A 24,466-nucleotide genomic window follows, 5' to 3' on the forward strand; every position below is an offset into this window, starting at 1 on the left:
TTCCACGTAAGTAATTAATTCTGTTACCAAAAAATCTAAAAAATACATTTACCCAGTTTATTTTTATAGTCATTTTAAGTACAAATTTGGACGAAATTACATATTAAAAACCTAGGATAACTATTTTAGTTATTTTGTTGTGATTGTATAATATTATTCGTGGGTACTTGAAACTTCTAAAGTATACTATTATATATCTATGATAGTACCACGGTTTTTTGTTGATGTATAACGCGTTATAAGTACCTAATAAATATTATAATATGATTAATTTGGAATTTATTATAGGTACCTAGGTATAATATAATATTATGTCTTATACCTAGACTAACATACCGTCTCCGCTCAGAATCGTTTTTCTTATACAATGATATTATATCATTGAATTCAAATTTAATACCATCCATTATAAAGTGACCCACTTGTAACCTACTGTACAGCAGAGCGAAATCCACTTACCCACCTTTTTTTTTTTTTAAATCATGTTTATTTTACAATATATTTAAAATTATGTGAAAAATCCCGCGGTCATGTATGAGTGGACACCACAGTTGATTCGTCTATGTTCTATACACATTTTATAAAAAAATGTAATAACTCGATCCGACATGGACTTATCTGATCCCCCCCCCCCCACCACAACAATTATAATTTTTTTGATTTTCATTAAAAAATATAATACCTATATTTTTATAAATAAAAGAATTATGTTTCCTCGTTATGTTCATCAAAACATCAGCAGAACTCCGGACTTCATTGATTCTTGCACCAAAAAAAGAAAACCCCATTATATTATAAGTTAATTTACTGTAAAACTTATACTTAAAAAATCGGATTTTTCTGGTTTTTACGGCAAGCCTTTCAACTAATAAACTATTATTAATATAATATAAATTAATAACGTGCGCATATGGGTAGGTAATAATTATTATCGAGTACGTACAAAATATGCAATGATATGTAACTCGCCCAAGTGTGTGTATAAATGAGCTCGCGTTATAAAGCTCTTCGGCGTCAAAGGCTTTATAATATGGTGTTATTTAATTGAACCTAACAAGAATGTTTATTATTAACCCTACAAACGTGTCTATGATATAATATTGCGCAATTCAGACGGCGGAGCTCGCTGCAAAGTCACAAACGCCTAAACCTCATAATATTATTAACATTGTCGTCGTTCTATGTGTAAGTCTTCCATCGATAACAATATAATAATAATATATAATAAATTATCAATCGATATTTTGTGCCACAGAGCGGTGCGCTCTCGGGTATAATATTATTATTCCTTTATGAGTTTTCCAACCTAGCATTTCGAAGTGCGGTAAAATAACCCTCTTCCCCTCCATCAAACGCACACACACGTGCCCCCGCGTCTTCGACTCATAGTTTTTTTATTTTTTATCGTACCTACCTATGTATATATTATTATATAGTTTCCGCTCTTATGTATTCACCTCGAAGAAACGACGTCACGATACACATGATGTAAGTGCCAGCTGTACGAGTATTGCCGCGATATTGACGTTATTGTCGTCGTCGTTTTAACTGTCTTTATATTATCTTTATATATGATGTATGTATATTGTATATTATATGTGTATTGTATATGTATGTACATCGTATATATATACAAAACGTGAACAACATTATTATGATGTGTACATAGTAGTTTATAGTATCTACCTATACATATATATCTACACTGCACACAAGCGCGCGCACAATCTAATCTCTGCGGAACTTTATTATTATTATATTTTTATGACTGATGGGGATATTTCATTGGTCGTCCGCCGCGGTGCACAGGTATGTGCCATATAATATACATTATTATATGTCATATGCACCTTATACCTATTATGAGTGTGATCGAAAATATATTAAATTAATATTATTCTATCGTACCATTTATGTTAATTAAATATATTAATTATTGTACATAATACATGAGTATACGACAGACTGCTGCAGTGCGTCTCCGCCATTCGGGATCTGCGACGTAGGCATAACGCGGTATAATATATAAGACAAAATTATTGCGTCGCACGTTTCGTTTTGGCATCAAATATATTATCCACACGCGTAATTTCTCTGTGCACACGAATTTTTCTCTCATCAGAAGGGCGGCCTCCGAGCCATGGCCGACAGAGCTGGTCTCTCTCCCTCCCATCCGCAACCCTTTCCGGCCGCCACCAACACCTGCTTTATAGAACGCTCCTGTGCAGAAGCACATCCGTTCAAAAAACAGTCGTTCTAGACGACTTAATAATATAATGCAGTTTGTACCTACGTCGTCGTACAAATATTATTATGACACGTATACAGAGCGATCCTTTCTCGCGGAGCATAATATATCCCACTGTTTACAATCTAGTTCAACGATGATCATAGACGCGTTTAAATCGTTTCGATAAATAAGTTTTATTGAGAAACTAAACGCGAAAACCTTCAGAACCGTCTTTCGACTTGCGAGTTGCACAAGTTTGGGCGCTTACTATATAGTTGCCTCCCTCAGTCAAGTAACTATCTGTGTTTTCTCTTGATGTTTTTTTTACAATAATTTAATTTTTTCATACTCATAACTTGCTTAAAAATTTAAAAGTTGTGATAAAATCCACGAGCAAGCTCAGCGATAATGTTTATGATTAGCCACTATCCTATGTAGGTACTATTAATTCTTTATGTTGTTAACAATTAGTGTGAACATTTTTGGGACCATACCTGATCATCATTGTCTGCAGTGTTCTATATATTTTTATTTGCGATGAGAATGAGAGGCAGTTGGTATATTTCGGGTGGCATCTATATTGAATACTCCGAAAAGCTTCGTTCAAGTCTCTTCGCGTCCGCTTTCTAGGCGCGTGTTTACAATATAATTTCCTCTGGATTCTCCTCCGAATCCGATCCCGCGTGGGACGAGTTTCGATCATATACTCCTCCCACCTGCGTAAAGGTCGAACAGCACTACAAGAGGTTATACAATTAATATGAAAACGGCGTAGATAACCTATATATAACCTGTACAACGGGAATTTGATCGATTCCGCCTTATATACTTGACGAAAATGTGTTGTGTATATAGGAGGTATACCTACTACCCATTTAGTATATAATGTCACGTCGAACAAATGAAATATATATAATTCAACGTAGGTACCTATATATAATATACTTTTATTGCGTTCTCGTAAAACAAGAGTTACGAGGCAGTTATGTTGTTGGTCTTGCAGCATTTCCGGGCGATCGATCTGTATAGCTTATATACCGCCATGATATACATAATAATTTGCCGAGTGTGGTGTAGAACGCGTGCCATCGCGCCGGGCACATCGGAAACCCACGTCATGAACACTGCTGTTGTTATTATTCAGTGCAAACGCGTAGTAGCCGCCGTATGGAGTCGTAGTAGTAGCTGGTATATAATATACCGTGCAATATTATATTATATTATACACAGTGCGCCCGAGATAGAATTGTGAGCAAAACTACAACGTAGTCGTCGGAAAAACAATACACACAATAAACCAAATGTAATAATTTAATATTCGACGACGATCGAAATAAATTATTCGACACTTTATAAACGTGTTTTTTTTTAGATATCGACGCCTTGTCCGAAAAAAACTACAAAATATCCGAAGACCTGTCGCGTCCTAACTTCTTTATGACTTGCAGCCGATATCAGTATAAAGTATAAATCTATAACATAAATCCAATACCTGTCTTGTAATCAGTTGTGTAATTAAGTTTATTTTCACTTACCGATTCGCCGCAATTTTCACACCATCATCACTTCATCTAACTTATACACTTATAAAATATGTTACATAATCATCATTCATCTATACAGAAAAAAAAATATTATATAGTATAACTTTATAGTATATTTTTTGTAATTTATAAATTAATTATGGTCTACTTAAAATTATAAATTTAATTTTAAATCTTGTAATTATAATGTAATTAAAACTAAATTTTTTTCTCGGGAAGATAATATGCATTAATTAAATCGTCATAGTAGTAATTCACACGTATTATATATTAATATAATATAATATAATACAGAGAAATGCATTTAATTTAATGTACATTTCTCGTTTGATATAGTCAATACCTCAACCGAATAAACTTTAAAGTGTATACGTTCCGTTGAAAATGCTTTATCGATATTTGCTAAAATTTGTCTTCCCCAAAATGTTGCCGCTATCTTGGCCCGTGACAGGTACGGATCCAGGGGGGGGGGGCCTAGGGGCCCAGGCCCCCACCCAGACATATTTTAGACATATTTTTTTATAATTCTACAGATCCTAAAACTTACTATATTACTATATTTCAAATCACATAATATATGTTTGATAATATAATATATTATTTTACGTAATATTTACTATTTATTAAGAATAAAGGATAATAATTTATTATAATTGTATTTGTGTTGTAAAAAAATTGTTGCCCCCCCCCCCCAGATCTTTGCTCTGGATCCGTGCCTGGCCCGTGACCATATAGGTAGGGTATGTGCCTAAATACGCCTCTGCTTGAAGTATAATATTATAATATTATTATTGATGCAGTTATTATTATCACGTAACCCGACGAGGATATATCGAATAGTGAATACTCCTCCCTAGGCGTTTATTTAAGACAGTCTAAATTGTCTGACCAGAGGTACTTGCTGTAGCACGATGATTTACCGTGTTAATACTTGTTATAAACTATAACTAATATAACCTATAAACAATTTTCGCGTTTCTCGTGTGATTTTTAAACGCGTACCGTATACGACCAAATAATGATAATATTATTATTATAGCGTCGTAAAAATCGCCAAAACCGCCGTCGTCGCCTCGCCCGTCACTCCGTCGTTATACGTGTAGCCATCGTGACCGCAAATTCGTTCAGACGGGCGGTGGCGGTGGCGATTACTGTTATATTCGGCGTCCGTGCAGCCTCCTCTAAGTGTGCCGCGCCGAAAGTACCGTCGATCGTGCATCAGTGTTCAATGTTCGTATATAATGTAATATAATATCATCGTGCACACGCGTTTTAACGAGGTGTACCGTTTTAAAAACTTAATATTTCAATTTCGTGCCGGTGCTCTTTTGCCGTATTTTTATTATAATATTATGATATTTTCCATCGACCTTTGTACATGATATTTTGCTGCGGCGCAACGGAATATGGCCGTCAAATAGAGCTATTTAAAATACGAAACGGTGGTAAAAAAAAAAACTACAAATAATCAATCGGCAAAACCATTGACGTAAGCTGCTTGCGTACGTGTACATAATTATTATACATATGTATTTTTTAAAACGTCGCGAGGAGATAATGTGCGGAAACGCTTGTGTGGGCGCCGTCAACGATTGCAGCCGCGTGCACCTCGTCACGGCGGCAACGATTGACAAACTGATGCAATGTGGAGCAACATTATAAAAAAAAATTCACATTTATTTTCCACAATAAAAAATAATTATACCTACGGTTTGGAGACGGCTCGCTCGTTTTATTCGGACGTCAATTTTGCAAATTTTAATTTTGGCATAATATATAATGTATATAACACATATCTACGACATGTAGATTGTAGATATATAAATATATAATACGCATATCTACTCGTGAGCTATTTTAATGTTTGAAGATTGTGAGCGACTGAATTTGCTCAAAAATCCTCGTGACATTTAATTTTGTAGATTTAGATAATTACAATATTATTTTTTGTCGATATCGGTCGTATTTTATGAATTTACGCGTGTCATATGCATTGCTTATTTTATATTTTGTTGTTGTGCAAAATTATGATTTAATTTTATCGTTTATTCGTTCATCTTGTCATCCGCGTAATTTTGTCTATCTTTTCTTAATATTACTTTGAAATAAGTAGGTACACTGTTTTGAAATCGATATTCTTATCTACTTTTTTTAATAGTTTTTTTTATTTTTGGTCACTACGCATAGTCATAAACAAAATGTATAATATTAGTTTATTACGCATTAGTCACAGTGGTCGAAGGTATGTTTTCGTGAAGTAACCAGGTATACTTATATATATATATATATATATACTTATACTACACCTATAGACCTGCTGCGTCTATTTTTAGTGGTTTTTTCTGACATTTAGTTAACATGTTAATATTTATTATACTCTGCGGGTAGTCTCGTCGTCTGTCGATTGGTTTTTTGTACGCGCTCGTATTTTGTCATTTTTATTGCCACATTATATTTGTATACATATATTCGCGTACGTTTCACATAACATTACGGTAAAGAAGGTCAATTCGGCGTACGTACAATAACGACGGCGGGCGCGCGCCATATATCGTTGTGTACTAAACTATTTAAATCGGATACCGAGGAGATCGGGAGTGGCGTATTTTTTGTGCCGTTTTACACGATTCGCGACTGCACGCACACACGCGCGTATATGACACACCCGCCCCCTACCGGTCCATCCAATCGGCAATTTTTTTTCCTAATTTTTTTTATTATATGATATACAAATGAATAACATCGAATTAGGGAAGAGTATGTGTTCTACACAATATGTAGGTAATGCATATTATATGTATATGGTTTCCGTATAAATTACGTACCATTAAATATATTTGCATACCAAAATTGTTTGAAAATGGTTTGTTTTTTTTGGGGTGGTTGGTAGTGAGGGTTGAAGAAATGTTTATTCAGTAACTTGTGAATTATTTTAAAAATAAATTCGTACAAATTTTGGTTTTCGTTTGATTACGAATTTCATATGCCTACTGAATGCATCATGTATGTGAAATAAAATTTAAAAAAAATATGAGGAGGGGCTGGAGAAACCGTGCAGTGTACGTTCTGGTGCAGGCAATGGGAAAACGGTTCTGTGAGTGCGCAAAGCGGTATACTGCGTTTTGGCCCCATTGCCAAACAACGCAACAACAACGGTACATGCCAACGGTGTATTCGCGATATAATAATAATAATAATATATTATAATGACAAACAATTTCGCGTACTAGAGTCTAATAAGTTTCCGCGTAGCGTTGAAATTCTTCATTTTCATTATTATCGTCATTGTCATTATTATATTGCAATTTTTGTCGTCGAATGAGGAACGCCGAGTCCTGTATATAGTCTTAGTACCTACCTTTAACATATTATTTTATACGCTCGTTTTTTCACGGTTATTTTGCTGTTTTTTTTATTTTCCTAATATTTTACGTCGCATATAATATATGCGACGTTGTACCCAACCCAAAGTCTTAGCTTTATTTACAAAACACATTATACCTCAATCCTTGTAAACGTCGTATAGAGTGCTCAGCGTATTATAATAATAATATACGATCGTCGATTTCGGCGGCGCCGTCGTCACATGCGTTGATAAATCGATTTGTGTGAGCTTTGGCGCATTTTCACTGTGTGTATACGATTGTAGCCCATGTACTCGTACCTACAGTTTGCCCAAGACGAAACCTCAAAGTCGTCGTTGTCGTGTCGTTTTTCATACGGCCCCGCCGCTGTCTTGTTTTCTATATAGGTAGAGCTATAAGATTTCAAATTTTTAAATGAAAATTTTATTTTTCATTGAAATTATCATGAAATTTTCAACTACTGAAATTTTTCAAGTTCTTTCCAATTTTCCAATTTTTAATAAAATATTAAAATTTGTAATTGTACGTGTTTAATAATAATAACGATAGTGATAAAAAGTCCACTAATTCTTTCATTTTTCCACTTATTGAAGAAACATCATCAATAAATGTTGATGAAATTAAATGTATTTTAAGTAGGTACTTACACCAACTATAGGAAGAAGAGAACTATATACATTTTCAGATAGCTTAAACAAATACCAAAATTTATTTTAATATAATATAAATAATTTATTATACAATACAATTCATGAACCTAATAAAGATTCAGCTAATTCTAAATTCTAGGTTTTTTTTTAAAAATGTATAACACCTACATATTAATTAATAAAGTATATTAAACAGTTAACATTTTTATTTTATAAGTAAGTCGGTAAGTGTTTTGTGAATAAATGATTAACTGAATAATTAGCAAATGGCCTATAATTTAAAAAAATAAATAATTACAAATTCCATAAAAAAAAAATAATTTTCAAAATTTTCATGAAAATGTACAGCTCTAGCCACAATAGGTATCGTATATCGCCGTTCATCGACATTCTATATCATGGTTCAGTTGTAGTAATTATTTATACCAACGTCACCAAACATGTTTTAATAAAACAGATGTTATAATCCTGCAGAGTTGGTGAACAAAAATTAATTGACCGCGAAATGACGACGCGCGTAATGTGCCTGATGATGCCACTCGCAATGTCTGTAGTAGTGAATCGGACTTACAATTTGAGCATAAAATCAAACATTGAAACACTCGAATTCGGTCATCAATACTGGGTATACGGTATACGGGTATTAATTAACCGTGAACGCATAATTTTCTCTTGACCCTATCGATTTCGCTAAATCGTTGTCTCGACAATAATAATAGAGGTGTGATCGTTCGAGTGCGAAATTAACAGGGATGAGAAATCGAGAAGGTGATGCTGCAGGGTTTACGCGAAATCAAAACGGAGAATCATTGGTAGATATACATTATTTTAGGTAAGGTAGGTAGGTTGGTACACACTATATAATGTATAAGTCCACCTCCGTCCTGCAAAGGACTATAATATAATATATACATTAATATATTCCTTATATACATGCTATTTATAATTACACCTATACACAAATATAGTAATATGCATATTATACTATTATTGTTTGATATAATAATATATAGCTAGGTACCTAACCTAATACTACGGGCTGCAGCGTATTGATTTAGTTATATAGTTTCGAGAGAACGTATTGTGTTTATACATCTCCAAATAAACCGCCGGGCTTCGCGTATAGTCCATTTATAAATCGTCGTCGCCGTGCGTATTTCGAATGACAAGACAAAACGGATGTGTCATCGATTGCGATTAAGCCGCATGCGTCAACCGGTGTCGTCGTCGTCCGTTTGTGTAGTAATAATGACATATTATTATTCAGTATTGTATTCTAACGACAACGATAGGTACACCGCGCGATACGCCGTGTAACTCGACTCCGTTTGTATAAGATCGCTCGTCGCAAATTGTCCCGCCAAAAATTGTCTGCCTATGGGAGTGATCAATAACGATAATACTTAACTATATTGTACGTTATTAATAATAATATGACGAACGATAAGGCCAGAACGGTATCTTGGTGTCGGCGCGTGTAGTGCCATCGCCTTTGCGAAGACTTATCACATGGCCAAGTATGTACGGTAAATATATATATATATATATTACAATATGTATATTGTATACACGTGTGCAGTGCTTGTTTTGGAAAAATAAAAAAGGAGGACACTTGAAAAAATTATAGCGCGCCCCTAACAATAATCGAGAATTCCATACCTAGAGAATAATAATTACTCATAAAATCAAATTTGTATACCTTATTAGCTTATTCAATACAATTTTGAGAAATAAAAATTACAACAATTATGTGTTCAAAAATATTTTTTTTTAAAGACAACATACCGTCCTTTTGTTCTAATGATAATACAATTATTATAATTGTAGTTATTATTATAATTATAATATTATAGTGCTCTCAAATATTGTATGAAAAAAAAAAAATATATAGAGGTGTAATACTGTTATCTCAAAGTCGAGCACTGCGAAACGCTGCAGACTTGTTTTAAATTCTGATCGGATATATTTTTTTAATATTAATATCGTCTTAGGACGGGCGCAACACATTATATAATAATATTATTATTACCGATGTATAGATCGAGAAAAAGAGAATTATATTATACCGTGTTTGGCCGTTGTAGCTGAGCGCACGATAATGCAATAATATAATATTATGCAGCTGTCGTCTTCAGTCTCGACGGCCGTATGGATTTATACTGTTAATAGTGTAAACAAGCAAACTTACTTACGTATATTATATTATTAATAATTATTTTATTAGAAGAAATTGTACTCTCGGTCGTGCGAGTTCTCAAAAAAGCCGCGTGAAGTCGTCATGCGAGTACATATTATATTTGTGCGGATAAGAGCTATACGGCCCCGGCTGTGATAGGTGCTGTACTCAAAATAATTAGTTTCTCGGAACTCGCTAAAAAATAATTCAAGTTGACGGTTTTACGATACTAAATAATGTAGGTAATATTGTTATACGTGTTGTTATAACTTTGTTTACTATTTTCTTATTTTCATATAATATATTATACGAGAATGCGATTAACGATGAATCTTTGAATTTTGACGATCACAGAATTTATAGAAGATTTGTAAGAAAATTGTATTTTTCATATTTGAGCATATCATTTCAGGAGCTTAAAAAAAATGTAGGTAACAAATTTTTGTATTTAAAAAAAATGACTGAAATTATTTGATATCTTGTTTGAAACACCAAGTATTATTGCTTATCCATCTCGATGGTTTGTAGAGTTGAATTGGTAGGTAATCTTGGTCACTGCAGGTCCTCTCCTAGGTCGGGATTTATAGGTAGAACGGTTTGACCAAATCATTAATCAACTATCCATGGCCTCAGCGGTGGACTGGAACACAGTCGGCCCTCTTTTAATGAAAAAAAAATCTGCCCTATACTATTACAACCTAAACTTTTAGAACTTTATTTTTGAGTTTTGGTTACTCACCAATCACCATGATCAACAGATGATAAATGTTTTTAAAATTTAAATTTTTTAGTGGTAATATTATTAATTTGTTTGTTATGTTTATTGTACTTTAAATCATAATAATCATAGATAGTATTTAGAGTATAAATATAATTGTGATAGATAAATGGATCATTTTTACTAAGGATACGCAATAATTTAATGAATAATTAATTGTTTAAGTAGGTAGGTAACTCATAGTAAACTTATTAACAACTATTTATTTAGTTGTACTTAAAGCGACTGATCAGTGATCTTAATGATGATTGTATTGGATCATTGGCAACAGCCAAATTTTTCTTTTACAAATTTTCAAGTTGAAACAAATTTGTTTGTATTCTAAAGTAATATATTTTTTTAAGTACTTCCATATATTAAAATCAAATTTTGGATGCATAGTTTAATTTTTATGGATTTATAACTACAGGCCCGGATTAAATGCCCTAAAAATTATCCGAAAATGCTCTAAAAATAGCAAAAATGCCCTAAATGCATTTTAACCGCGATAATATCCATGAAAATTACCAAAAACTTGTTTTAACAATTCTTGGGGAAACAAAAATACGAAATAAACACGATTATGATGTAACACCAACTGACCAATTGCTATTCTTATTGGCCTGAGTCACGGACGCATAAAACAGCCGTTAAACTGTAAATAGATAAATACGTGACCGACGTATCGAAATCATAAATAGTACCATCGACAAATTATGAATGGTCGGAACAAAATGTTTTGAATTAGGTATCAATTAAGTTTAATCTAAAATTGTATAATTAATAATTATTATTGTATATTATCGTGTATAAATGTGTACTAAAAATTAACAAAATTACAATAATAATTATTGCTCAAAAATCCCAAAACTCATAAAAATGCAAAATAAAATTTTAAGTTTTAAATTCTTTGATGTATGAAACGGATTTTGTACTTGAAAATCATTGTCGGGGACTTTCTAAAAAATACTGCATTTTTCATTAAAATGAGGGCCCTTTAGTTAAGTATATAAAGTTTAGTTGAGCGGAGTGGATACTAACATGATCAACTACCAAGGTGTTCTAAATAAAAGGGTTCCTAAAAAAATCATCACCAATAATAATATTATGCCAGGTGGATTATTTTCTACCAGATCAGGAAACACAATAATTATGATATATGCAATTGCACAGTAGCACAGTGGCCCAATCCGCCCCTGTGTGTCCTATACTCCTATATACATATATTATATTATAATATTATGTTTAAACCACATTCACCCCATAAATAATGCACATACATAACTTTTAACTTTTAAGTTCATATTATTTGAAACACATGACTATAAAATAGTATAAGTACCTATAATTAGGGACTCGACTTTTATAATACCTTTTGTTTTGTTTTACTTATGATAAGGTTCTCACTACTGTAGGTAGTATAAGGTACTATAAGGCGTATTTTTCACGAATATTTTTAGCAATACGACTTCACTGCTGAGGTGATACGTATAATAATAATAAATAGGTACGACGTGAAACGCGTCTATACGGCGGGCGAGGGAATTAACGGTCCGGTCGAGTTGTTTCGGATTTCGGCGGTCGACTTACCGTTACCGTAGTAATTATAATAACGTATTACCCTCAGATTGTCGTCGTCGTGTATCGCGGATTCCGTTCGGCTCGCCGAACTTTTGTGAATAATATTGTTATACCCGTCGTGCCATTATTAATAATGTTGAAAAATGTCGCGCGAACAATAATATATGATATATATAATTATTAGTCATAATTATAGAGCGGCCGTGACGTTGGCTGCGACGAGGAAATGTGTACATTTTATATTTACGGCGATGACCGTGGTAATGTGGTATATAATATTTTTATTTAACGTAAAACGCACGTATTTATGATATCACCTGTAATTTGTATTGTTATCGCGTCGAAGTAACGCCGAGAAGAGTCTATAGACCTGTTTGATTGGTTTTAATTTCATTTATGATCGAATCGACTACCGAGCTGCCAATTATGATTGAAGGGGTGGATGGATAAAGTTAGTGACTGACATTTTTGAGATTGTTCGCAAACGCTACTTTAGTAACTAAATAATAAAAAGCTATGGAACTTTTTTGATATTCAATATGTAATATAAAGAAGAGGATAAATATTACTGTTGGGATGTTCTATAATATTATGGCGTTAAAATCCATCGTCACTCTATTCCAAGGAATTAATATACACAATCCACCTTTTATCCACTACAATACTGATGGTAAATTCTTGTAATAACACGCCTCTCTATATATCAATTTATTATTTCAGCAACCACGAATCAAAACTTCATCGAATCTATTCAGACTTTGCAGCTATGATGTTTATTGCACATTTACACAATAACACAATAATGCAAATAATAAATGCATAATAAACATGCTACAATAAATGCATTTTCGATAAAATGTCATTTAACGCTAACTTTATCTGCAATGACCCCTCGAATTCTGTAATGGATTACCTATATTACATACATCGGTTCCTATTGATTTAATATTACAATATGATTATAGGTAATACATATTATGCATGTATGTGTGTCGGGTACGAATTTAACTCGCACCATCATCGGTGGTCTGTTAAGGATCCCAAATGCTGCGTTAAGTACCCTTAATGTTGCTCACTTGCTCGTATATAATTATCTCACCATTTTAATAACCGTATATATTATTATGTGCGTACACATGCATACGTACTCATAGATGAGTGCTAGTGGGTGAACTTCACCCCAAATTACAAATTATACCACCCCAGATTTTTATGTTATAATTAGAGCGCGTATATTTAGGATTTTACATATTTTTATTGGCTTTATGCAGCTCTACGAGGATGAGAAATGTGGACGATTTATCCATCAAAGAGTTCGTAGGAAAAAAATTATTTTGCATATTAAAGCATATTTTGGACATTAGAAAATATTTGGCCTATTTTACATATTTTAGAATATATTCTATTATTGTTTCTAAAACATCATGTATATTGTTAATTTCTTGACTTGTGATTTGCGATTTTTTCTAGCTACAATATTTTATGAAGTACATCACATTTTTTATATTTAAATAACTTAGCTGTCACCAAAGGGCATGCTAGTTATGTATTGTTTTTATTAAAATATTTTGTTTTTTATATACATATTTCATTATATAATCATTTCACTATCATTTTACATATCATTATACCTATGTATGAATTGTTTTAAATTTTTATATTTAAATAATTTACCTGTTACCTACCAAAGGAATGATAGTGTATACTGTATAACTATAAAGTTATAATGAATTATTTTGAAAAAAAAATCAAATTATTTGCATATTTAAAAGTTCAAAACATATTTAAAGAATATTTTAGGGTTTTTTTAGAGTATATTAGCATCATATCTTAAGCTTTTAAGAATCTAAAAATCCGCGCTCTAGTTATAATGTTTTATCTCGAATTGGTTTTTTTTTTTTTTTTCATTTCTAACAGTTTTATATTCACAATACTGGGTATTAATTTAATAGAACTAAGGTATAATTATAATATAAAACATCGGTTATATTATAATAATAGTAATTTTTCTAACTAACAAAATACATGTCACACTCGTAAACTTTATTAGTCTCGTAGTGCACACGCATAGTCATAGACTATAGGGGTGGAATTAAAATCTTTAACTAAATTTTTTTTTTTTTGGAGGGGGGGGGTTGCTAACTACTGCTGCTAAGACTCCCGTGAGACTGACGTATATATATTTTATTCTCTAATGAAACTTCGGGGATGGGGTCCGGTCTACCATGCTTCAAAAATAATAATTTAGCACCCCCCGAATTTTAACTCTACACTCGTCACTTCCATGATCAAGTGTCGAGGCCTCGTCAAATCGTTTAACAACAATCGGTGTGCAGTGACAGGGGGATGAAATACGTCGATTTGTATAACCATGGCATTATATTTTGTAATAATGCGACCGTTTAAACGAGACGTCGCGCCCGCACAATTGCGTCGTATTGTATATTTTATTTTAATTATTATTTTATCGTCGTCGTCACCGAGCCGGGACGAGATCACTGGTGCAGCTGCTGTTAATTGTAATCACTGCAGTTGTCGATTATCGACTATGGCGGAAGGACGAAAAAAAAACAATCGTCGTTGTTGTCGTCGTAATTTCGATCGCCCTCCACACACACACACAATGCATATTGTACATAATAACATATGTATATAATATTTATAATATAATAAATAAAATATATTACTAATGACTCGGTGGTCCGATTAAAAAAATAAAAACCGGTCCTGGTCAATAGCTGTTGTTCGTCCACGACTTTTTGACGCGCCGTCATCGAAATACCAACGCCCAATTTCAAAACGATAACGATGTATAATGTTATAATAATGTGTACAATAATATTATATCATTATTATTATTATTCAAGTGTCGTCGGGCCTGTGTCCCTGTGCAGTTTAATATTATTATTATATTAAGTAGTCGTGGCGTCGATATTATCTTCTATACGAGAAACGCGCAGGCAGATAAACATTTTAACATTATTTTTCAAAACCCATTGTCGTTTCCGATAGTACGATTCTTTTCTATACCATAATAATATTATTTAAACATCATTCGAATCCTTCATTATTATTATTATAATATTAAATAAACATACGGCCGACAACGGTAGTCATCGCAGCCGCGAGTATTGATCAGTATTCAGTATATTGTATAAGTTCGTGTACAATAAGTTTATAATATTATTACGTTTAATATAGGTAGGTACGTCATCTACGCACGACCCAATAATAATATCATACTCTCTGATATATTGTTATTATTATTATATTATACCTACGCAGAAAATCTTCCGTTTGTACTACATCAACTACAACAACATAATAATATAATAATACTATATATTATATTGATCCGAGTTCTGCGTATAATATGTAATTGGATAACAATAAAGTCCTACTCTGTCCGCACGATATATTATATTAAAGGATATTATTGTATTACCATGCGATAAGTGCATTGTGCAGTGTATTATAAATTATAATATTAACTATTATATTATTATTATTATTATATGCGTACCTATATGGCTAAATGTATCGTCATCGATCGTCTCTTTGAGAATAATTATTGTTATAGCGCTTTTATACTGATCGTGTTCAGCTCCACACCACCATCGCCGAGCCACGATTTGTTGTCCCGAATATGGTTAACCGCAACTTTAACCGGTAATAAAACACTCGTGCCCGAATGGATTAAAATTATTCGACATAATGTGATTGGCTTGCCGAGTTCACATGCCGAACCGTGATTTCTGGAAAAATGCCTAATCATTTTATTTTTAAGTGTTATTCCTTTTAGGGTTTTTAAGGTTTTAAAATGTTCTTTCCGCAGTCAAATGCTTTTATAAATCTATAAATTCATTACTCTATACAATAATATATTATATTATTATGTATTGTTTATTATATATTTAATATTTATTTCCGAATTCTATTCGCCAGTTTTAAGCCAGTTTTCTATCTCTCTCTATATGGTGTCCGCTATATGGGAGGTTTCACTGCATCATGATATTATATTATTATATCATATTATACCTATATATATATTTGGTGATTATGGTTTTGAACTATGGTTAATGGTCATATATACTTGTGCATACGATAAAATTATAACGTGTTTCTATAATCGTGTTTTTTGTTATTGATTCGCAGGTTACTACCAACCGGCCGGACCGCTGATCACACACCACCTGGTGCCGCACCACGTGCACTTGCACCACCCGTCACACGTGAAACAGTCGCTGGCTCCACCGTTGGTGCCCACGCCGCCGTCGTCAGCCGGCACTGCCGCACCACCGCCTGCCGAATCGTCCGACACCGAAGTGGTGCCGGTCAGATCGACGTCGGTGCCGACACCTCCTGGTTACCGGTACCAGCCGCAGGGCCCGTACCATCCGCCCCCGCTGCCGTCGTACTACCCGTCGCCACCAGCATCGGCCAGTCTCCAGTACCCGCCGCCCCCACCACCCCAGGTGTCGGCCCACCACTACCTACCGGAGCCGCCAAATCCGTGCGCGTACCCCGGAGGGCCGCACCACCAGCCCGGCTACTTCCATCACAGCCGTAGCTCGCCGTACCACCACATACCGTTCCACCACAGACGGCCGCCGGCTGCACCACCTTACGCACAGGCCGGTGGACCGCCCACGTACTATCACGAGTACTACGGGCCTCCGCCACCCGGACAGCCGCCTGCGCCGACTGGTTCACCCGCGGGACAACAGCAGCAAATGTTGGTGGCCATCACCAGGCCCGGCGGCGACCGGCCCGACCACCATCCGTCAGCGCCGCCACAGCAACAGCATCAGCAGACGCAACAACAACAGCCGCCGCCACCGACGCCACAGCAGCAGCAGCAGCAACACCAGCAACACCTGCAGCACCAGCAACACCTGCAACATTTGCAGCAGCAGCACCATCACCAGCAGCAACAGCAGCAACAGTCCCTGCCGCCGCCGGACGCTTACCCTGCGCCACAGCCGCTCTACTACTCCCCGTACGGTGCGCCGCCCGGGCCGTCGTGCTACTCGCCCGCACCGCCCCGCACCTACGCCGTAGACCCAACGTACCATTCGTGTCCGTGCCCAATGCAATCGTGTCCCAATCCAAAAAACGGACATACTGGCCCGCTTACTGGTGCAGTCAGTAAGGGGCCAAAACATCATTCGACAGTAGTTACACTTCCGCCTGTGGCATTGGCACTGCCGCAGGAGCCTCCGCGGGCCCATGGCCCGCCGAGCCCAGCCAGGGGTAGCGCCGGCGTTCCCGGACCACCGCGGTCCGCGAATTCCGGCAGCCCGTGCAAGCAAGTCCCGTGGTGCATGAGCCCGCTGAGCCCAGCCCGCGCTTCCGTGCAACACCTGGCTCCCCAGTCCCCGGCTATGCTGGCCGCCAAGAACCCCACCTCCGAGTGGAACAACATCGTCGCCGAAGAGAAATGCGATACTACCGGCCTGTTGGCCATCGGCAAAGTCCTCAGCCAGTCCGTACTGGGCCTGGACCAGCCGATCGACCACCACGAAGTTGTGGTGCCGAAAGTCGAACCTATCGACGACGAGCAACAGCCACAATCGTATTTCATGCTCAAGGTGGACATGGCCAGCGAAGAGGACGGCGATTCCGCGTCGGCGGCCGACGATGATGGTGGTCTTCATCAGACCATCGACTTGTCGACCAAGCCGCGAGAACGCCTGGAAGTGACTACTACTGTATACTGCAACCCACCGGTCAACAACAACGACACCATTAACAATAACAACACCATCAGCAACAACAACAACAATAACAACAACAACGGTTATTATAATATAAACATAGACGGCGACAAAATCGTGATGAAGGGATCCGCGAAGAGGAAGAAACCCAATCCCATGCAGATCGTCTTGGCGAAAAAATCGAAAATCCAAGAAGAAACCGAAGACGTGAGCGGTAACGGTGACGTCGAGGCGGTCGCCGTTATCATCCGCGAAGACGACGACGACTGTAAAGAAAACGTAGAAGAGACGACTATGGCGACCACGACCATGACGACAACGATGACTGCAACCGCGACTACACCGCCGACATCGACCGAAGATGAACTGGTGCAGTCGTTAACTGCGGTCAACCGGAAGAACAGCATCAAGTCGACGGAAGTCAAATCCGATCAAGAGAAATTGGATGAGTGCATGACCGAAGAGATATTGCGGTCGGTGTTGACGGATGAGAGCGATGGCGACGACATGATCACCGAGGCTTTTGTCAAGAAAAAAGGCGTCTCAAAGAAAACGAAAAAAGGCAGAAAAGACCGAAAGAACGGAGGGAATAAGAAAGAAATGACCGGTAAGTTAATGATTGATGATTATTGTATAAAGCACCGGCCAGAAACAGTTTTTGGCCTAGAACGGCTGAAAATATTGTAAATTATTATCAATAATTTACTTTACTTTTTGGGGAGGGCGGCCTAAGGCAGCACTTGTTCTAAATCCGGCCTTGTGCGTACAGCAGCGGTATGACGAAAGGGGTAATCGTAAGTCAGTTGCCTTATGTTAGGGTATGTGGCCCTTAAAGGGTAAAATTAACTATAGTATTTTAGTGTTAACTACGATGTAGGTAGTCAAAACAGTAAATACCTTTTTCGGATTTTTAGTGGGTGGTTGGATGGATATTGAATTTGCCCTTAAACAGTTATTTAAATTAATTATAAGTTTCCACGCCACTGGACTGATGCGTATACGGTTATGGTAGTAGGTAGTATAATATTATATTGGATCTCGCGCTCGATGTGGACGGGTTTTTTTATTTCATTCATCACAATAATATGGTTATTGTTGTTACCAGACGCTATGAAAAGGGAACTGGAACAGAGGATGCGCGAAGAGTTCGCGCAGCTGTCCCGGCTCAAGAACCAAGAACTGTCGCCCAGGTGGTCTAACGGTTGGATATGGCAGGGAAAACCGTTCAAACGTCCCGTTTACCTAGAGGTACGTAATAAAAAACCCTATGGCTACGTTAGTTATAATTTATTATGGTAGCCGTATATAGTACGTTTAATGAAATAAAAAAAATAACTAGGAAATGATAATGGGGTTAAGCCAAAACTTAAAATAAAAATATTTCTTTTTGTCTATAGGTAAATATAAGATAAACACACATTTAATTTTTAAACAACGTACCTTGTTAAGAGGATGTCAGCGCACTATTCGTTTTTTCTCTCTGGCCCACGCGCAACATAGACAAAACGCATTTACGAAAAATAATTTTTTCTATACGTTTAAGTAATCTTAGAGTAAAGCATCTATTACAAAAAAGATAAAGAATAACATTTTTGAGGGAATGACATATCGATTTTATATTTTATTATTATTTGACTTTGTATTCGACTTTCAAAATAAATAAAAAAAATGTTGTACATTTAAATGATGTTTAAATTGTTTTGAGACAATGTTTAGACAAATCGATATGTCATTCCCTCAAAAGTATTATTCTCTATCTTTTTTGTCATGGGTCACATTACTCTAAAATTACTTACACATATAGAAAAAATGATTTTGCGTAAATGCATTTTCTCCATGTTGCGTGTGAGCCAGAGAGAGCAAACAAATAGTGCGCTGACTGCAGCCTCTTAATACTAAAAATACCTATTAAAATGATACAATATACGCGACAGCGGAAATTCGATTTAAAATAATATTTAACAAAAATTAACAAATTCTTAATAGGTATTCATTAAAAATAAACATTCGTAAAAAAGTTCAATAACATGTTATTATTTATTAAGATGTTTTAAAAATGCATGACCACCGTTTAGAAAGTATATTTTACTGCGAATAAAAATAAAAAGCCATGCTAAAAAAAATATTTTACTCCAGTATTTTCAATTAGTTACATGTAACCTCCGTAATACTATTCACAATTATTTTTATTGGGGTTAAATATTTTCATTGTAAGTTGTACCTATTTCGAATCAATAACTGAGACCGGAGATAAATGCGCGATGCTGAAATTATTTTATACAATATATTTTTATCTCAAATTAGAAAATATAATGTTCCCAGAAAATTCTTAAGCAAAATGCCAACAAATAACATAAATTTAATAAAAATAACAAGATATTTCGTGAATAAACAGCATAATATTATCTTTAAATTAATTTAATTTTATGTCTTGCACACTTTATATTGTATGTACTTATATATACACTGCAGGGGGATTTTTTTTTTAATACATAAAATAATTCAAATTCTCCTAAAAAACTATTAACATTTTTTAAATGTAAAAAGTCAAATGCCAAAGTTTCAGTGTCTTGCGTATGTGAAGACGTATATAAACCGTGTGTCCGTGACAACTGGGTAAACTCTATAACTCAGTTACCTACATTACTCAGTACCCTATACATATTTTAGAATTCTGTCTGCGGGACATTGATGATCGAATAGTCTTGTTTCGTGTCCTGCACAGAGTTCAAAAATATGCATAGGGTACTGAGTAATATGAGTAATTTAATTATACAGTTTACCTTGTTTTCGTGGACACACGGTATATAAGTAGGTATTATACTGCAGGGTGCCTATATACTACTATATATTTTAGTCATTTACTACCTATCTATAGATTTTTTTTAATCTACTACACTTACCTACAAAATCTTTGATAGGTATAAGCATAGATAAAATAACAGTATAGATAGATAACGTCAATGTAATCATTTATCGCTCATTATTATTTGGATTTGACTCACTTAACTATTTTAGCATATGGTGGAAGGAAAAGCCGAGAAGCTGGAAAATAAATATTATGCTACTATATTATGCTCCAATAGTGAGTCAAATTCAAATTATTATAAAATCCAAACAATGAGCGATAAATGATTACATTACGTTGACTGTCTATATTATAATGTTATTTAGTCTATTTAATCTATGGTGTTATAAATTATAATACTGTATATTATTAGTATTATAATATGACTTAATCGCTATATAATTAACAAAACTTGATATAACTAATTTTATAGATAAATAAGTCAGTTTCGTTTCCGTGGCTTTTTTTTCCTGCATTCTATTTTACACACTATTTAAACGTAACACAAAAAACCGTAAGTGTCTGGTTATAAGACTATTCCGTGAAAACGTGTACGTTATAAATTATAATACGGTCACCAATCACCGTACAACTAAACCTCTAAATACCAGACTCTTTCGGTCGCTTGTTACCAAAAAAATGTCCGCTTTTTGGAAGTATCCGACAGGCGGGAGGTTTTGCTGTATTTAGGATATTATGTATAATATCATAGACGATTCCGAGGGTGGGATATAATAATATTATTATGTAATCGTAATAACAACAACAATATAGCTATAATATTAATATTGTGTTGTTGTCGGTACGCGCAGAACGACGATACACCAGTGTTGAGGAAATGTTATCCGTGCATGCGTCACATGCAAGGCGACACCATATACGCAAGGGACTGCGTGCTTCTCAAATCGGGTTCTCGGAAAAACGACTTGCCATTCATCGCCAAAATCGCCAACTTGTGGGAAGACCCTGTCAACGGTAAGTTTATACAAGTTCTATATTATTATTATGGTGGCGTGACTTTACTTCAATATGAGTACCTGACTCAATCTAATATTATATCAATATGTATTCTATTATTACGAAGACTTCCGCTTAAAATCGAATAGTTTTATTTATTTTTGTATACATATTAAATAATTATATTATTATTTTTTTTTTTTTGTTTGTGCGATGTATAATAATATATATTGTATACATATATTATTATTATTATTATTTTTTTTTTGATCTTAAGCCCGGCATCTTTTGCCATTAGCTGTATTGGTTTTGTACGTTTTAATGTCGATATGGAGGGGGGGGACGTGTGTGTTGGGTTTGGCAGAATTTTTGATTGGGCACCCGTAGGTATCTGCCATGCCCGGGTGGGGGATGGCGGCACTTGTTCTCCGGACACCGTGACTTTGCCCGAAGAAAAATGCCGCCCATGACCAAGGAATCGAGCCGGCGTCGACTGCGTCTCAACCAACGCCTTACACCGCTCGGCCACTCCGTCCCCCTCATATATTATTATTCTTGAACTTAACCAAGTTGGTCGTGTCTATTTTTTTTTTTTTATTATTTAACTTCATTCAACGCGTGGTTAGAATTCCTCGATTTTTTTTATGCGTTTTATATTAACAAAACACATTTATTATGCAATTTGTGTTAGTTATGATCACTTTTAAAATTAATACATTTGAATGTTCATCTCCCCATATTTATATATTAATTAAATTATATGTCGCATATATCAATTTCTCTCACTGTGTAAGTATACGGATTACGTTAGACGAATACTAACAATCAAAAGTCGATTTAAATCTCCGTAGGGTAGGTACAATTATTTTAGATGCTGAGCGAAGCGCATTACAACGATGTGTTTTTATATATATATATATTTTTTATTGTTTAAAGACAATATTTCTGGCACAAAAAATGCTTCGATCATCAACTTTGTTGAAGGTTTCTGGTAGAAAATAAGATGTAGTTTGTGCTTTATACGGAAGTTTAAAAATAGACACTTCTCAGAACTTTTTAAAATTATGATGGGGTTGGGGGGTATTATGAACATTTATCAAAGTGTTTATATTATTATTAAAATAACACAGTCATAGTGACTTACTCAATGATGAGGTACACTTAAAATACAGCAAATCGATTACCCGCAGAAGCTTTACCGCGGCTTTTTAGATTATATTTTACTAAAGTCTAAGGTTATGGATATGTACATGGATATGCTTAATGCAATAAATAAACCTACACAAAATAGGCAGTGGTAACTTAAATAATACCTTACCAGTTACCACGTTACCAACGACGGGTTAAATACATATAATAATTAAAATTATTCGTATGGATGAAAAAAACACCCCCTCAATAAAAGTTGGATTGAACACATCACCTGCTACTATTAGAACGTCGGAGGTACAATTGCACTTATTTTAGGTACCTATAGTCCAATATTGCACTCGTATTAAAAAAAGCTAATGATCGTATTTCACTCGAGCTTTTGGCGTTTGTTTTATAGTTAGACCTAGGATTTGTATTTGTCGATAACACGGTTGTGTTAAATGAAACCTTAATCCAATTACTTGACACTAAGGAATACTATTCAGATATAGGCATATAAAAACGTTATATCAAATCCGTCGAGCACTTTTCATTAATTATTATTTAAAACGGGTTATTATATCTTATTATGTTTTTCTATTAACTTTGAAGTAATGCTACAATTAATGGTATGTAATTATAATCATTATGGACTGTATAATGTGTTGTTAATTATTCAACACTTTTATTATGAACATTTTATGAAAAAAAATAAACGTTAAAGACGGTTGTCGGTGTGAAAATAAACGTGTAATTGTGTAAAATGTATAATTTTCGTATAAAACTTAATCGAGTCTACGCGTTTACTCTCTTAACAATTTGTAAACTCGACATCACGAAACGCCGCGGAAAGTGCGTACCATATACATATCACCTTATATCGTGTTCATAACGTGTACCAATAGCTAATACTACGCGTCTATTACCTATGACAACCTAAACATACCGATATAAGCCATGGTACTTATATTTTATAGGCTTAAATGATAAAAATAATAAAATAATAAAAATCATTCCCCGGTACTATTGGGTAATTATTGATTGCAATTGTATATTACGATATAATTATAATTATTATTAATTTATCATTATAATAATATTATTATCTGGGTATTAAATATTTCGGTTTGATTTTGTATTGCTGTCAAAGGCTAGCGATTCGTTGAAAACAACAAACTTGTTGTTGCTCGTTATACGTGATTGCTTTTCTGTGAATTTTGAGTACTTGGTGAAAGTTTGCTTTGAAAAGTTGTTGGAAATCATAATATTCTAAAAATAGACAAAAGAAAAATAACCAATTAAAACCAATTTCATCATTCGAATATCGGATAATAATATATTAATTATATTGTGTATACTTGATATTATAATAAGAATAATGATTGGATATAATTATAGGTTTCACCGTACAATAAATTAAAAGCATTTCCCTTGAATTCAATCGATTTAACACGACTTAATAAAAATAACGAGTTATTGGGTCACTTTATAGCTGTTTGACGCTGCGTCA

General features: G+C 34.8%; 1 protein-coding gene across 1 annotated transcript in view; it reads left to right on the forward strand.

Annotated features, from left to right (window-relative positions):
• The window catches only part of LOC100575991 (titin), a 139,273-nt gene that overhangs the window by 104,264 nt on the left and 10,543 nt on the right, over positions 1-24,466 (forward strand). Inside the window, exons 5-7 of the mRNA XM_008180549.3 lie at positions 16,459-18,627; positions 19,126-19,268; positions 21,681-21,843. Of these exons, the coding sequence (XP_008178771.1) occupies positions 16,459-18,627; positions 19,126-19,268; positions 21,681-21,843 (2,475 nt within the window). The remainder of the gene's footprint in view (positions 1-16,458; positions 18,628-19,125; positions 19,269-21,680; positions 21,844-24,466) is intronic.

This window comes from Acyrthosiphon pisum, chromosome A1 (genome assembly GCF_005508785.2).
Source record: "Acyrthosiphon pisum isolate AL4f chromosome A1, pea_aphid_22Mar2018_4r6ur, whole genome shotgun sequence".
Classification (NCBI taxonomy): Eukaryota; Metazoa; Arthropoda; class Insecta; order Hemiptera; family Aphididae; genus Acyrthosiphon; species Acyrthosiphon pisum.